Source organism: Antechinus flavipes, chromosome 3 (genome assembly GCF_016432865.1).
Source record: "Antechinus flavipes isolate AdamAnt ecotype Samford, QLD, Australia chromosome 3, AdamAnt_v2, whole genome shotgun sequence".
NCBI classification, from domain to species: Eukaryota; Metazoa; Chordata; class Mammalia; order Dasyuromorphia; family Dasyuridae; genus Antechinus; species Antechinus flavipes.
In genome coordinates, this window is record NC_067400.1 from 538,135,341 (window position 1) to 538,153,247 (window position 17,907).

General features: G+C 34.6%; 1 protein-coding gene across 3 annotated transcripts in view; it reads right to left on the minus strand.

Annotated features, from left to right (window-relative positions):
- The window catches only part of NOX4 (NADPH oxidase 4), a 254,554-nt gene that overhangs the window by 166,673 nt on the left and 69,974 nt on the right, over positions 1-17,907 (minus strand). For 2 of the 3 annotated variants that reach the window (XM_051987302.1, XM_051987304.1), the window contains one exon: positions 14,560-14,640. The exons of the other annotated variant lie outside the window; for it this stretch is intronic. In XM_051987302.1, coding sequence (XP_051843262.1) covers positions 14,560-14,640 — 81 coding nt within the window. The remainder of the gene's footprint in view (positions 1-14,559; positions 14,641-17,907) is intronic. 3 annotated transcript variants of the gene reach the window in all.

A 17,907-nucleotide genomic window follows, 5' to 3' on the forward strand; every position in this document is an offset into this window, starting at 1 on the left:
AATATTTAGGATATGAAGTATACCCTAAGGTGCTTACAGTACAAAAACTGTCCTTAAGAACAGAGAAGCTAAACACCTTAAGTGATTTTCAGAAATTGATAGGAGATATCCACTGGATGAGACCAGTGTTAGGCTTGACTACCTATCAATTACAACCATTATATGACATTTTAAGGGGAGAAAGTGCTTTAAAATAACCAAGACAGCTTACAAAAGAAGCTCAAGAGGCTTTGAGAAAAGTTGAACTGGCTTTATCCAATGTGGTTAAAAGAGTCACTCAAAAACTCTTGGAAATATCAGTTTTTGCCACACAAGAGGCACCCACAGCAGTCCTTCATCAAGGAGATAGTGTGATAGAGTGGGTGAACCTCCCAGCACAACCAGAACAAAGCCTTACTCCTTACCCAGTGCTTGTGGCTAGCATTTTATTAAAGACCATTAAGTGAGCAGTACAATTATCTGGGACAAGACCTTTTACACCAATACACAAATTAATGTGTGCTGTGAGACCATCCCAGAATGGCAAATTTTATTAGCCATGGATAACCAGACTTTTACATAATTGGCAATGGATTCTTGAAGAAAAAGTTTCTAATGTTCCTCTTAAAAGACCAAATACCTTTGCAGATGCATCCAAACACAATATTTGTGCTATATGCTCTCATGACTTAACTATAAAGAGAGTAGTCAGAACTCCATTTCAGTCCACGCAGCAGAATGAACTGTATGCGATCATTCTAGCTCTTCTTATTTTATCCAGGAGACATAAATATAATATCTGATTCGGCCTATTCAGTAGGTGTGGCACAAAGAATTGTCACAGCCCAAATAAAATTTGCATCCTCTAATATATATCAGCTCTTCAAGAAACTTCAAGAACAACAAGTGAGAAAGCATCCAGGTAAGATTTATATTTTGCATGTCTACTCTCATAGTGGACTTCCAGGTCCCATTTTTGATGGTAATTCAAAGGCAGATAGCCTTCTAACCATGTTGGTCAATACTCCTTTATTCCAAGAAGCCCAGGCATCTCATTCTAAATATCATCAGGCTGTTCGAGCTTTACGTTTACAATTTGGAATAACAAGAGAGGAACCTAGCAGCATAGTAAAAGCCTGTACGGCTTGCCTTCCTTTCTACGCTACTACACTGCCTCCAGAGAAGAACCTTTGTGGTTTGAGACCCAATGAAATCTGGCAAATGGATGTGACCAATCTTTTGGTTGTCTGTTTTTTATCCACGTTGTGGCAGACACCTTTTCAGGATTCACTTTTGCAATACCAGCAGCAAAAGAGACAGCCCGAGTGGTCACTGAATTCCTCACACAAGCATTTGCCATTATGGATGTGCCACAAGCAATAAAAACAGACAATGGTCCTGCAAACATTTTGCACACTTTTGTGCACAGTATAAAATTTTACACAGCACTGGCATACCCTTTAATCCTCAAGGACAGGCAATAGTAGAGAGGAGAAATAGAGACATTAAGACGCTGCTCCAAAAACAAAAGAAAGAGGGAGCCACAGGTAACCCCAGAGAACTTCTAAATTTAGCCCTTTATACTATTAACTTCTTGATTTTTGACAAAGATGCACTGGCTCCAGCAGATAGGTTTTATAACCCACTGGAAGGGCAGTGTCCAGTGCGAGCAGCTCCACTATCTTTAGATAATCACCAAGTGATGTGGAGAGACCCAGAAAGTGGTAAATGGAAGGGACCGGAGAGGCTAACTGCTTGAGGAAGAAGGTTTGCTTGTATCTCTACAGGTAGCAAAGGAATCAGACGGGTGCCAATGAGCCGTATTTGCCTTGTCCATCGCAGAGAGACGGAGTAGACCCTTGAAACAAAGGAGAAGACCCAAGAAATATCGGGTGGTTCTGTTGCTGATTGTGCTCACCATTGAAAGAGCCTGGCAGTCGAGCGAACGTAATAAAGATGACAATACTCCCTAAACTAATCTATTTATTTAGTGCTATACCAATCAGACTTCCAAGAAAATATTTTATTGATCTAGAAAAAATAACAACAAAATTCATATGGAACAGTAAAAAGTCGAGAATCTCAAGGGAATTAATGAAAAAAAAATCAAATTAAGGTGGCCTAGCTGTACCTGATCTAAAATTATATTATAAAGCAGCAGTCACCAAAACCATTTGGTATTGGCTAAGAAATAGATTAGTGGATCAGTGGAAAAGGCTAGGTTCACAAGACAGGATAGTCAACTATAGCAATCTAGTGTTTGACAAACCCAAAGCCCCTAACTTCTGATATTCTGATTTGATAAAAACTGCTGGGATAATTGGAAATTAGTATGGCAGAAATTAGGCATGGACCCACTCTTAACACCATATACCAAGATAAGATCAAAATGAGTCTATGACCTAGGCATAAAGAACGAGATTATAAATAAATTAGAGGAACATAGAATAGTTTATCTCTCAGACTTGTGGAGGAGAAAGAAATTTGTGACCAAAGATGAACTAGAGACCATTACTGATCACAAAATAGAAAATTTTGATTACATCAAATTAAAAAGCCTTTGTACAAATAAAACTAATGCAAACAAGATTAGAAGGGAAGCAACAAACTGGGAAAACATTTTCACAGTTAAAGGTTCTGATAAAGGCCTCATTTCCAAAATATATAGAGAACAGACTCAAATTTATAAGAAATCAAGCCATTCTCCAATTGATAAATGGTCAAAGGATATGAACAGACAATTTTCAGAGGATGAAATTGAAACTATTACCACTCATATGAAAGAGTGTTCCAAATCATTATTGATCAGAGAAATGCAAATTAAGACAACTCTGAGATACCACTACACACCTGTCAGATTGGCTAAGATGACAGGAAAAAATAATGATGAATGTTGGAGGAGATGCGGGAAAACTGGGACACTGATGCATTGTTGGTGGAGTTGTGAACGAATCCAACCATTCTGGAGAGCAATCTGGAATTATGCCCAAAAAATTATCAAATTGTGCATACCCTTTAATCCAGCAGTGTTTCTATTGGGCTTATATCCCAAAGAAATACTAAAGAAGGGAAAGGGACCTGTATGTGCCAAAATGTTTGTAGCAGCCCTATTTGTAGTGGCTAGAAACTGGAAAATGAATGGATGCCCATCAATTGGAGAATGGCTGGGTAAATTGTGGTATATGAATGTTATGGAATATTATTGTTCTGTAAGAAATGACCAGCAGGATGAATACAGAGAGGACTGGCGAGACTTACATGAACTGATGCTAAGTGAAATGAGCAGAACCAGGAGATCATTATACACTTCGACAACGATATTATATGAGGACATATTTTGATGGAAGTGGATTTCTTTGACAAAGAGACCTGAGTTTCAATTGATAAATGATGAACAAAAGCAGCTACACCCAAAGAAAGAACACTGGGAAACGAATGTGAACTATCTGCATTTTTGTTTTTCTTCCCAGGTTATTTATACCTTCTGAATCCAATTCTCCCTATGCAACAAGAGAACTGTTCGGTTCTGCAAACATATATTGTATCTAGGATATGCCATCTAGGGGAGGGGGTGGAGGGAGGGAGGGAAAAAAAATCGGAACAGAAACAAGTGTCAATATAAAGTAATTATTAAATAAAAATTAAATTAAAAAAAAAAAAGAAAGAAAGAAAGAGCCTGGCAGTTATGGCGTTTGACATGGACATAGAAAATTGTTGGACTTCAAAACCTTCAGGAATCATTGGATTCTCTGAGACATAAGACTTGAAAGACCTCAGGAATCATTGGATTTTCTGAGAAATGATAAGACTGTTACAGGACCTCAAAATCTGCTGGAATCATTGGATTCCCTAACACATAAAAAGACTTTTGCAGGACTTCAAAAACTTGGGGGGATCATTGGATTCTGATATGTATTGATATGGACAACAGATTGGTTTTGGACTATCTCTTGGCTGCTGAAGAAGGTATATGTGTGACTGCTGTTTACATACCCTCATTCTAGGGCTTCTGGCAATCTTTTACAACATCATGTTGATTAATATTGTTTGTTATACCATTACTTGCATGTACAATTCATGTTTCTTATACCACATCAAGCCTGCACTGACTGTGGGGAGGGTCATCACTAATAGCCTCTGTGTTATTGCTATGTGCTTGTGTAATACCTCTCATGCTGATGGGTTTGTGCGTAATAAGACCCTTCAGCCCAGAAACCTGCTAGCAACCCCCACTTCCCTTTGGTGCTTTTCATCTCCCTTCCTGAGATGTCAGGGAGGGCGTGATCATCTCCTTTTTAGTGCTTTCACCTCCCTTCCTGAGAAGTCAAGGAGCGCGTGATCACCTCCCCTTGGGGGCTCTGACCTCCCTGAAGAGTCAGGGATGGCATGACCACCTGTGTTCTAAAACAAAAGAAAGTGGAAGATGTAATGGGCTGAGGCTTGAGTTGATGCACTGAGGTCCTAAGCACGTTAGGCTAAATAGTAATTGGACCATATTCTATTAATATATATGCTTGGAGAAAGAATGGCCCCTGCCCATTCTTTGTGCAAGTCCTGATATGTTGTATAGGAAATGATGATTTTGGTGGGTGGAGGCAAGGGAGTGGAAAAGGGAAGCGGAAAAAGGGACTGCTGGCTGGCAACTTGTCACAGCTGCTCACATTGCTATTGTGACTTCCCTTCACCTCTGATCCACTTCTGCTATCTGGCTTCCTGTCACAGCTGCCCATATTGCTATCCCAACCCTTCTTCACCTCTACTGAGAATAATGATTGAAGATTTTCCCCTTAACCTGAATATCTGACTCCAGCTGATTTTAAGTATGCAGTCATCACAATTACAGACTTGTTTTAATTTAAAGAAAATACATACCATTTTTAATTTTAAGTCTTAAAATCACTGGTAAGATCCAGAATTGGGAGCCTCTAGTGCATGAGATTCTTAGTTTATGTGAACTTTTAAAAAATACATATGTTGGCAACTATAGCATTTTAATATAATTCCCCCTATAATCCCATGTATTTTACTTTATCCTTTAAAAATTAATATTCTAAGAAAGGACCAGTGACTTCACCAATTGCCAAAGGGGTCTATAATAGAAAAATAAAGTTAAGAATCTCTTCTCTAATGAGTATCAAATAGGATTTTATGACAAGAAAATCAGATTCTTATGAGCTCTTCCTCATATCCATTTTTGCTCAGACTTAGGAAAAAAACATTATATCCAGATGAGAGAATTATGTATATTTACAAACCATGGTATCTAAATAGTTTTCCCCTCTAAAACTGTATTTTTTATTTTCAATTTAGCTGAGCTTAGTACATTTCCTAACCCAATTTCACCTCCCAAACCCTTCAGTTTGACAGACCAATAGTATGTGTGTTTTCATAATGCTTTTGTTTACAAGAGCTGTCCACACAATGAAACCATCTGTTTTAGGATTTCTATTGCATTCCTGCTGGCTAAAAGGCTGAGCTTAGAAACATGCTAACAAATACAATACCCCTTCCTTTTAGAAAAAAAAATTCAACTAGAACATGAATTATACTTCATAAGGAATTCTTTCTAGTAGTCATTTTAAGAGAAAAGGGAAGCTGCTTGAAAATTATCATCCTACAATGACAGAATTCGAGAAGACCAAGAGAATCTGCATAAGAAAATGACTAAAATGCTACCTAGCATTGTTGAGTACTTCTCAGTCAAACCTTTTGCATTTCTCTATCCAGAACTGTGACACTTTTTTCTCTCATTTAAATTTCAAAAATGCAATCATTGCCTGAGCTACATTCCCAGGCTGCCATCAATGAGAATGTTGAATGCTGGTATGATTACAAAAATGAAGGTGCCCTCTCTCATTTGTGATACAGCCCCTAGTCAACTCTCTTCAGAGAAACCAAGGTTGAGCTGCCCAATAGGAGCTTTATAAAGTTTATAATTGCTTTTTTTCCCTCCAATATCCTTTAGGAATTTGGTGAGGATTGAGTCACATCATCTCTTCTAGAAATGAGAGAGTATATGTTTTATTCCCTAGAGGGAAACTTAGATGGGTAAGTTTAGTTCCAGATCAGAATGCATGATCATTAGAGAGCTATTTTTTAAACTCATTTCTGGAGCAATCAACATTTCATAAGGCATATAAATGCTACTCTCTCTAAACAGTTCAATAAAAATCAACAGGGCCAAGTGACCAAATAGGGCTGAAGAAAGATTTCTTTTGCTGCTTATCTTTGAATAGTGGGTAAGAAAGATTTCCTTTCTATATTCAAAAGTTAGAATTTATATTACAAATTTTAATGATCATCCAATAGATGAATTACCAATGGTTCACAAACAAAATGGTTCACAAATGGTTCACAGATCTTTTTGATCTGGTAGGATTTTTTTAAAATATATATTATTGAAATCATTCTGTTGAAAATAAACAATACCAAATAGAGTATATTTTTAATAAATATCTTCTTTTTAAAAATTTAAATGATGTTTTTCTCTTCTGTGGAAAACATGTATAAAAATACTTTCATGGTTTAGTAAATTTAGTAGATTTAGTAAACCACAGGGACACAAATCTAGCATCGTAAAGATTCTCAAATGCCATATAATCCAACTTCTTTATTTTTACCAATAAAGAAACTGAGATCCAGAGAAAGTCAATGATTTGTCCAAGGTAACACAAGTGGTAAGTTTCAAAGAAGCAGACCATATGACACCTGACTCAATGCTCCTTACATAGCATTATAACCTGAAGGTCACAAAAATGGAATGAGACTAATATATATTTAATGTACACCAATGCATACGTAAAGAGAAAATAATGCCAAGAAATAAGCTGGATGTAAGGGCAATATGCTGAAATGGCATAAATGCTAGATTTCAAGTCAAAAGACCTAAGTTCATACTTCAGCATGTTATTAACCAATAACTTTATACTCTTAGGAAAATCATTTAATCTCTGTGGGCCTCCTTTTCTCACCTCTGAAAGGAGGAGAATGAGCCAAATGGCTTCTGAGGTCCCTCTGAGTTTTTAAATCTTTTGTTTTATGATTCTAGGAAAGGACTGTAATCTAGTAAAAATAAACAAAAAACAATTTAAAAAATATTCAGACCTTGGGTAATGGAAAATTAATTATAGATAGCAATAGCATGTTCTTCCTGTATAAATCTGCCTAAAGGTAGGCAGAAAAAAATTCTATTATCTCATTCATGAATCCTATGTCAGTATGAATTTCATAAAAACTCAGGAACTCAGTAGCCAAAGCTGGATAGAAATTTTGTTCTGATACCTTCCATCTTTTCACTATTTTCTGAAAATTAAACTATGTAAATAGACTTTGTTTTCCTAGCTCATGCATGTTTGTGCTTTTATCACTAACATAATACCATGAAAAACATTTTACATTTAATGTAAAACATTTTTCAAACCTTAAAAGTACCTTATAACTCTCTCTATATACATATACACATACATACATACATACACACACACATATATATAGGCAGCTCTCTAAGCTAAAGTTACATAGCAGGTGCCACATAAAAAGGTAATTTTCTCTCTTTACATTTCCCACTCCAAGAAAATCTCAAGTCAAGACCATAAACAAACAATTCTTATTAAGAACCCTGAATAAGTAAAATAAATTGACCAACTAGGCCAAAAAAAATACCAATATAGTACTTTTGAAGGAGCACTTTGGAAGGAACTTAGAGATTTTCTACTCTAACCACTAAGAACTAAAAAGTTCTTAGCCTTTTTTTGGCATCCTAATGTAGCCATATTTACTGTAGTTTGTTACCCACATTAATAATTGAAGAAAATATTATATTTTATTTAGATGCTACTAGAAATAAAGATGTCATTTTCCCCAAAAACATTCATAGACATCTTAAAATCTCTCTACTTACCATTTGGGAGTCCATAGACACCAAGTTAAGAACTCTTGCCTTTCTTGGAAGACAAATCTTCACTTAGAACATCTTAATCAGTGCTCATCTGGCTTCTATTTGGAACCTTTTGGTAACTGGGAATTCATTAACTGTTTTGTCAGTTCGTTCTTTTTTCAGCTATTTAATTTGAGGGAAGTTGCTCTTTATACTGAGCCAAAATGTGCCTCCATACAACATACTTTGATTGGTTCTATTCCAGACCTTTGAAGTTTAGGAGAATAAATCTAATTCTTCCATATGACAACACTTCAAATAGTTGAAACCAGTTCCATCAATCAAATCTCCTTTAATTCCCCTCCCCATCCTGTGAAGCCTGAGTTAGCATCCTGAATGCCTTAGAATCAGCCAGAGTCAGGAAAGCAAAAGTGCTTGGTCTTTATTCTTGGTCTTTAGGGGTAGAAGTGAAGAGGATGGACGCAAGCTCTTCACGACCTCCCTTCTCCTCCTCTACCACCAAAGTGACTCTGGCTTGTCTTGTTCCACTCCCTAATCCCTCCTACAATTATGTGTATACACCAAAAGATTGAGCCAGCACAGAATAGTGGGAAGGGCCATTTTCCAAGCATATGTTAAGAGTATTGGCCAATCGGTAATTAGCCTTAAGTGCTCAATTGTCTGATTCCAGTGCACATATTCAGAGTTTCAGCCCTTTACACCATCCCGAGTTGCCTTCTTTGGTATAGACTTCAATTTATCAGTAACTGTCTTAAAACATAGTGGCTAGAAATGAACACAATATTCTATATATGGCCTGATAAAGGCAGAGTTAAAAAAAAGGACTATCTTATCCCTAATTCTAATTTAATCAAAGATTGCACTGTCTTTGTGGGCCAGTCAAACCATACAGTACATACCAAATTGTAAACTTCCTTGTCATTTTCCAACTTTCAATTTCTGGTACTTAGCATAAAGCTTTGAACATAGCTAGTATTAATGTTTGTCATAAATATGAATTGATTTATATTGAGCCGACAATCCACTAAACCTCCTCATTTCCAACGGGACTGTTCTTAGCCATATTTTCCACAGGCTGCACTGCTGCAGTATTTTCATGCTGAAAAAGGAATCTGAACAAGCTACCTAAAGAATAATCATCTAATCTATTGGGCTATCCATCAAAGAGGAGTAATGTATTCTTTTCCAAAGTATCCTATTCTATTCTGAAATAGGCTTCATTGTTAGAAGTTTTTTTTTTTTCAAAATTAAACCTAAATGTGCCTCTTCACAATTTATTCAGTGCTTTTAGTTCTACCTTTTGAGAATAAGCACAAAAAAAAATCATCATCTATATGATGCCCTGTCAGGTATTTAAACACCAAGTATGAGTCTCTCTTCTCTACAATTGTCCCTCAAGTCTTCTTGTTTCCAGATTATATATTTCTAGTTCCTTCAATTGATGAATCAATCAATTAATACTTGTGAAACATCTCCTATGTACTAGGCACTGTACTAACTTTTGGATCCTCATATATCATAGATTCAAGATCTTTGTCAGTCTAGATTACCTCCCCTAGATGTTTCTAGTTTATTAATGTTCATTAATTATTAATGTACACAGAAATGAAAAAATAGTCTACATATGAATTGGGCAAAGTACTAAGGAATTATCACATTCACATTTCTGGATACAATCCCGATGAATAAGGTAATAGAAGTAGGTAGTTGGCACAGCTGATAGAAAGCTAGGCATGACAGTAGGAAAACTTGAGTTTAAATCTTATTTCAGATACAACTTAGACTGAACCTCTGGACTTCTATTTGCCTATTTCCTTCTTTATTAGAGATAATAGCATCTATACATCTCATTTGATAAAAATATTAAATATGAAAATATTTGTAAAGTACTTAGCACAGTGCCTGGCAACTAGTTGTTATATAAATGTCTGATGTGTATATATACATAAATTGATATGAGTATATATATCATGTATGATATATAATACATGCACATGATATATCAAGGCAAACTAAAGTTACATTAGCTTTTATAGATATGACATAATTATCTTAAATACTTTATCTGCAACTTGTTAACCCCTTCCTCTATATAAAGGATTCTTAATTATTTTTAAAAGTTCATATTTATATTTCAATGTATTTGTTTTTTCATGATCTTATATAGTTTATTTTATGAATTTGTGAAAATTATTCTGAGGGGTTCATAAGTTTTGTCAGATAGTCAAAAGTGTCTATGACATTAAAAAAAAAAAAAGGAAAAAAACAAAACAGTATTCTAGATTCACTTTTGATACTTAGTTTCAATGACACAACCTCTTCATGGTTCTCCTTCCACTCCTATGACCATTTTGCCACCTCTTCTTCTAATCACCTAATTATATGTTCCCCAAAGCTGTTCTCAGTTCTAAGTTTTTCCCCATATGAGCCAATGATCCATCTGTTCTCATAGATTTAACTGTGACTTTGCATAAGACTTCTGAATACATGTATATTCCTCAACCTCTCATTAGTTCCAGTCCAGAAACTCCCTCTACAACTGAATAAGCCATACTTGCACAATGTACAGAGATTTCTAGTAATCATTATCATAACAATAATAATATCGTGCATTTATATAGCACTCTAGTGACTACAAAGTGAACTGTATTTTGCAGCCAAGTAAACAAGCTGAAAGACACTAAATAACTTATTCAGGATTCTACAATTAGTAAATGGCTACAACAGGATTTTAACTAGGTTTTATTGATTTTCAATTCAGTACTCTATACAATATACCATATCACTGCTAATCTTTTATCCAATTCAAATTCAAGACACTCACAGGAAAAGGAGCTCCAAATCACTATTGATCAGAAAAATGCAAATTAAGACAACTCTGAGATACCACCAAACACCTGTCAGATTGGCTAAGATGACAGGAAAAGATAATAACTTATGTTGGAGGGGATGTAGGAAAACTGGGACACTGATATATTATTGATGGAACTGTGAATGAAACCAACCATTCTGAAGAGCAATTAGGAACTATGCTCAAAAAGTTATCAAACTGTGCATACTCTTTGATCTAGCAGTGTTATTACTGGAATTATATCCCAAAGAGATCTTAAAGGAAGGAAAGAGACCCACATGTGCAAAAATGTTTGTGGCAGCCCTCTTTGTAGTGGCAAGAAACTGGAAACTGAGAGGCTGCCCAGTAATTGGAAAATGGCTGAATAAATTATGTTATATGAATGCTATGGAATATTATTGTTCTGTAAGAAACAATCAGCAGGATGATTTCAGAAAGGCATGGAGAGACCTACATGAACTGATGCTGTGAAATGAGCAGAACCAGGAGATCATTATACACAGCAACAACAAAACTGTATGATGATCAATTCTGATGAATGTGGCTCTCTTCAACAATGAGATGATTCAAACCAGTTCCATTTGTTCAGTGATGAAGAGAGCCATCTACACCTAGAAAGAGAACCGTGGAAACAGAGTGTGGACCACAACATAGCATCCTCACTCTCTCTTTTGTTATTTGCTTGCATTTTGTTTTCTTCTCAGTTGTTCTTTTTTCTTTCTTCTTGATCTGATTTTTCTTGTGCAACAAGATAATTGTATAAATATGTGTACATATATTGCATTTAACATGTATTTTAACATATTTAATATGTATTGGACTACCTGCCAGCTAGGGGAGAAGGGGGAAAGGAGAGGAAAATTTAGAACAAAAGGTTTTGCAAGGGTCAATGTTGAAAAAATTACCCATGTATATGTTTTGTAAATAAAAAACTTTAATAAAAAAGAAAGAGTTAAAAAAGAACAAATTCAAGACACTGCTTCCAAATGCAACTCAAATTCTAAATGTGTAAAACTGAACTCTCCATCTTTTTTTTTCCAAAAATGAACCTTTATTCTAATTTTTGTACTAATACATAAATGTTATTACTATTTTCCTGCAAAACTACAAATTTCTAAGCCATTTAACTCTTCTCATTTCACAAATTAGGTATTATCAGTGGAAAATCACTCTTGATAATCCTACCTTTTTAAAATTGATCTCTCTTCTATTCTCACTAACACCACTTGATTCATTTCCTCATTACATTGTATTCAGATTATTGAAATTATTTTTAACTCCCTCTAGTTTCTCCCAATTCCAATTCATCCTAAACAATGAAGATTACACCAGAGCAATATTTGCAATGTTTATTTCTGATTATGTCACTTTACTACTCAAAATCATGGCTCCTCATTGTCCAATGACTTATTGTTATATAATATTAACAAGGCCCTCTATAACCATATTTCAGCCTACTAAATACAGCAAACAACAAAGGTCAAGAGAAATATCTAGTTCAAAATTAGTTAGTAGCTCTTCTTTTAACCGTAAACAAGTGACTAAAATATTCTTAGTTTTCTCACTTGTAAATTGAGAAGATGATATCAGATGATCAATCTATTAGACTACTTTTCCACCCACATCAAATTATATTCCTTTCTCAAGTTTTAAGATCATGTCAGATGTGATAATTCTTCATTTCCAAAAGATTATCTAGCCCTTTTAATACTATTATGCATTATCATGCCATCTTTTATTGTTAAAATAAATTGAAACATTCCCCAATGACCAACTGTTGAAATACTATCCACCCTTTAAGACATAGATTTATTGCCATCTTTTCTATAAATTTTCCTTTAGCAACAAAACCTCAGTTTGTAAGGGATCTCTTACAGTTCTACTCTACTTTTCTTTTGTGTGTGTATATACGTGTGTGTGTATGTGTATGTGTATATAAAAACATTCCTTTGAATTTGTAGTATTTACATTCTACATTCTTGCTTTATTTGCTGAGAGCAGTTATTCTATATCACCCAATTTTGGATCACTCAATACCTAGTGAACTGCTTTAATGTTTCATAGATACATAAAAAAAAAATCTAATGGATTTAACTGCTGTTTTGCCTTTATTCATTAAGTATATAACCTGCCATACCAGAAAAGTCTGTATCACGAATTTCCAAAACAAAAGAAAAAATATTTCCTGGTATCTTCAGATTTATTCAATGAAGTCTGTTGATCTGTATTCTATTTTATGACAAATAGTACAGACTTGTCAATTCTTGAAAATAATATAGATAATACATCTTCTCTACATGTTGCTTGTAAGGGTTCTAACACACACTATAAGAAGTGCCATTCTTATATTAAATTAATTTAATTATATTAAAATACATTAAAATGCATATATCAAATACATGAATACATGAAGCCACCAGAAGTGTAAGGGCAAGCTATTAGCATGGCAACAGAACTCAAAATTGTGCCATGTAAAAATATAAAAGGAACTAGAAATGTTTAATAATTTGAATATTTTCAGTTTAGAAAAGACTTATGAAGAAACATGTTTCTTTTTTTTTTAAGTAGTTGCCATATTGAAGAGGGATGAGAGCTCTGCTTGACTCCAAAAAGAAAGTCTAGGAGTAATTGGTAGAGTTACAGAGAGGCAGACTAGTTCAATAAAAGTAAAAACTTCATAATAATTGGAGCTGTTCCAAAATGGAATGAATTATCTCTGTAAATAGTGAGGTTTTTTAATCATTAGAGTTATCCACATATAAGCTGAATTACCATTTGTTTAAGATGCCTTAGAGAGAAACCATGCTTCAGACATGTGCTAAAATAGATGCTCCTTTGTGATTTAAGATTATATGATTCTACATGTTTTCTTTTGTCTCTCTAGTGTATCTAATCAATTTGTACCTATTCCTTCCTACTTCACTCAAAATCAATGGCAAATATTTCAAATTTAGCTAGCAGGAATCAGGAGGACACTATATATCCAAACCCACCTTGGAACCAAATATGAAGCCTAGAGCAGAAGAAAAATAACTGATTTACCTAATGAAAGAACCCAGGAAGCATATTTTCTAAACAGTCCCTCAACAAACATTTAAGCACCTGCTAAGTGGTAAGCACTGTTCTCTAAATAAACATCAGAAATATGGAAAGAATATTATTCCCATTTAATCTCAAGAATCTATAATTTATTATTTAGTCTTTTCTCCTCTAGAATTTTCTATTATTTGTTATAGATCACTGGCTTTAAGAATTATAAATTTCTTGACTTTCTTTATAGCTATTCTGCCCTCTGGGCATTTCTAAACTACAAAATATTCCTTACTCTATCATTAACAATTCTACAGCTGTCAAGAGTTACACAGTTTCCTGAAGTATAAACACTAACTTACCCATGCCAAGCTCTTAGCTTTTCCATTAGTGCAAGAATTATTGGGCTAAATCCATATGGGACCCTGAGACTCCATGCAGTGCACAGGAGAAACATCACTAAAATTTCATTTTCATACACTTTTGAGCTGGTTCCTTTCCAATTTGCTGAGTGACAAATAGAACAATTTTTCTTCTTGATTTCTTGACACTGGCTTTATTTTCAAGGCTCAAAAAGGCTCCCTTCCCACAAAGGAACACCTAAAGAGTTGTCTCTCAATGCAATTCTTGCAGATGTTCAGCATTTTAAATATTCCTTCATGTTCATCACTATCATTTATGTGTGTTTCACAACATGATGACAGAGTAAAGTCCGTTCAGCCTTAATTCCTTTCTTCTCTGTTTCTATTCCTTGAGAGTAAGACTGAGCAAAATTTCAACATTTTATTTCTGTTTTGCTTACCCTGAGACATGCAGCATCAGCAATATGTAGAAGACGAAGAAGAGATTATGTGTATACCAGAAGATGTCATAATTAGAAACCCTGTAAGACAAATGTCTGCATTTAGTGCTACTTGCATATATTCTATTCCCCTTAAAAGAAATATGCATAGTTCTATAAACATTTAAGATGACTAAGAATAGAGTGAATCCTAGATTTAATAATCTGTCAATATCAAAGCATGGTTAATGCATTCAAAGTCACAGAGAAAACTAAAATCAATTAAAACTGATGGTTTATCTGCTCAAAGAAATCCAGGATATTACAATAATATGTATAAATGTAACTAAAATAAATGTCATTTTTGGATGTGTAGAATGTAGAAGGAAAGAATTAGAAACTGAGATTGCTTAATAAAGTCAATATACCTATTTTTTATCTATACATATGTGTTATTTTTTTTCTTTTTCCCATATTGTTTTAATTGTTTCATCTGTTTAGTTGTTTTCAGTCTTGTCCAACTCTTCATGACCCCATGGGTGTTTTCTTACAAAGATTCTGGAATAACTTGACATTTTCTTCTCCAGATAATTTTATATATGAGAAAACTGTTGCAAACAGGCTTAAATGACTTTCCCAGAGTCATGAATCTAGTAAGTACCTGAGGCCACATTTGAATTCAGGTTTTCCTGACTCCAGACCTGGCATTTTATCCACTTCACCACCTAGCTGTCCACAATGTTTAACATAGTCAATTAAATTTTAGTGACATTTTATTTTAAAGAGGAAACCATGAAATGAGCAGATCATCAAAAAAGCAGATTTTGGTTTGATTGTTTGACTTAACAGCATTGCACAAAGTGAGTACAACATGTTGGCCCTAAAGCCAAAGGATCTAAACCATGTTTGGATTAAATTATATAACAAAATGAACACAAAAGGGAACATTCTGAATGGGCGAAATGAGAAGCTACAGAAACAAAAGCCACATTATTCAATTATATCTTTGCCATTTCTGGTACATAGAGTATGAGTAAATTCTTGTTCACTTATATTTTTTTCCATATAGATGGTCAATACACATTGAATAAAATAAATAACAAAAAAGGAATTAGGTACATAGGATTACCAGAATATTTAATGAACCTACAAAAATATGAGAAAACACTATATGATGGGGTCCATAATTATAATGAATTATAGATAATCTTTTTAAAAAATCATTTCAGAATAAACGAGAAGATATGTGACTTTTACAGCAAAGTGGTTTTTGTTAGGGAAACTATATCCACCAATACAGATTATAAGCAACTTCAAAAATAAGTTAAGTCCTAAAGTAGTCCCCAAAAGACAAACATAAAAAAGTTAAACTACTATCTTTGCTTTCCATCAGATTCTATTAATCAATGCCCTGTCAGTAAAGATATTCATCTAATAATCAATCTGCCTATTTATCAGAATGCAATCCACCTTTCCCCACTTTGTCCATAAAAATATTATATGAGACTTTGCCTAATAGCTGTCTTCATTTCTAGATGGTCTAAGTTTAAGATAAGCTTAAGACATTTCCTTGATATATTGGTACCAAAAATGATACTACATAAAAGAAAAAAAATATGGCTATATGGGCATAACTGTTTTAATGAACTAAACTAGCCACTAGTTATCATAACTTCAATTTTAATGCCTCATGCCTTAGTCCTTTAATAATGTGTTCTAGGTTTTTATGAGAAATTAAAGTGATTATTTGTTAAGCTGTGAATTGCATAATCTTAATTTTCCAATTTAAAGAACTAGACAGAGGCAGCAAGGTGGCGCAGTAGATAGAGTACTAGCCCTGAAGTTAGGAGGATCTGAGTTCAACTCTGGCGTCAAGACACTTAACACTTTCTAGCTGTGTGACCCTGAGCAAATCATTTAACCCCAAATACCTTAGCAAAAAAAAAAAAAAAGAAAGAAAGAAAGAAATGGACAATTTTCCTTTTCTTCTCTACTTATCTACCACCTCTCTCTGTGTTCATAAGTTCTCTAAGATTTTCAACTGCAGGTCAGTCAATTAACAAGCATCTATTAAGTATTTACTCTGTGCCAGATGTTGTACTAAGAGCTAGAAAGTCCAAAAAAAGACAAAGTCTCTGCTATGAAGGAGTTCATAGTTATATGGAGGAGATAAATGACTAGGTGCTAACAAGATACATACAAAATTTAAGGACTGGGAAATGTCTTGTGCAGAGGGTAAAACTTCAGCTGACATATGAAAGTAGCCAGGAAATTCAGGATACAGAGAGAAGGAGGGAGAAGGTACCAGGCACGGAGGATAACCAGTGAAAATTTTAGAATCGGGAGATGAATTATGTTGTTCAAGGAACAGAAGAGAGGCTAGAATCACTGCAAAAGTATGTAAAGGAAAGCAAGATGTACAAATACTGGAAAAGTAGGAAGGAGAAAGTTCTGAAGGGCTTTAATAGTTCATCAGGACATTATTTTTGACCCTAAAGTCAACAGAGACCACTGGAGTTGACTAGATAGAGGTTGTAGGATAAGAAGGGAAAGATTAATAGTAACATTTGCATCTTGGCAGCTGTTGTTGTTTATCCTTCCTTCTCAAAGAGAACCTTGACATTAGGGAAAGGATGCCATAAAATGAAAATGAATTGGATTTAAGTGAGTTTCACTTTCCCGTCCAGAACCAGATATAGATCAGGACAACTGAAGATGCAATGGAAGACTTGAGCCTTTTTAAGCTAAGGTCTTCAACAGGCCTCAGTTTGACAGAAACCACAACCACTCAGTGATTGCATCTAGGTAGTAATTGAAGAAAAGAATTTCCTCAAAAAAAAAAAACTAACTAAATAAATGAATGTGCAAGATCAGTTTGACAGCTGAGTGAAAGATGTAGTGACTTGGGGAGAACTGTTAGTCAAAGAGACATGAGATTCCTTCATAAGGATAGTAGCAGCATTAAAGAAGAGGAAATATATGAGAGTTGTTACAAAAGTTAAAAACTAGGTAGCAAGTGATTAGTTATCAAGGGTGAGAGAGAGTGAGGGGATGAAGGATCACACCTAAGTTACAAATCTGGTGGATAAGAATAGGGAAGTAAAGAAGAATTATGATCTACCAGATTTGTTCAGATTTTTCAGACGTAAGTCAACTAGTTTTGACTTCATAAAGAGGCAGTTCATACAAGGGAAAGAGTATTAGCTTGAGAATCAAAAGACTTGAGGTCAAATCTCATCTCTGGTACTTACTGGTTATTTGACCTTAACTTGGGTAACATTTGTGATTTCAATTATCTCTTCTGTAAGATAAGGAGTTTGGAGTGGGTACCTCTGAGCTCTCTTCCTATTCTATTCTTTGATTCTATGA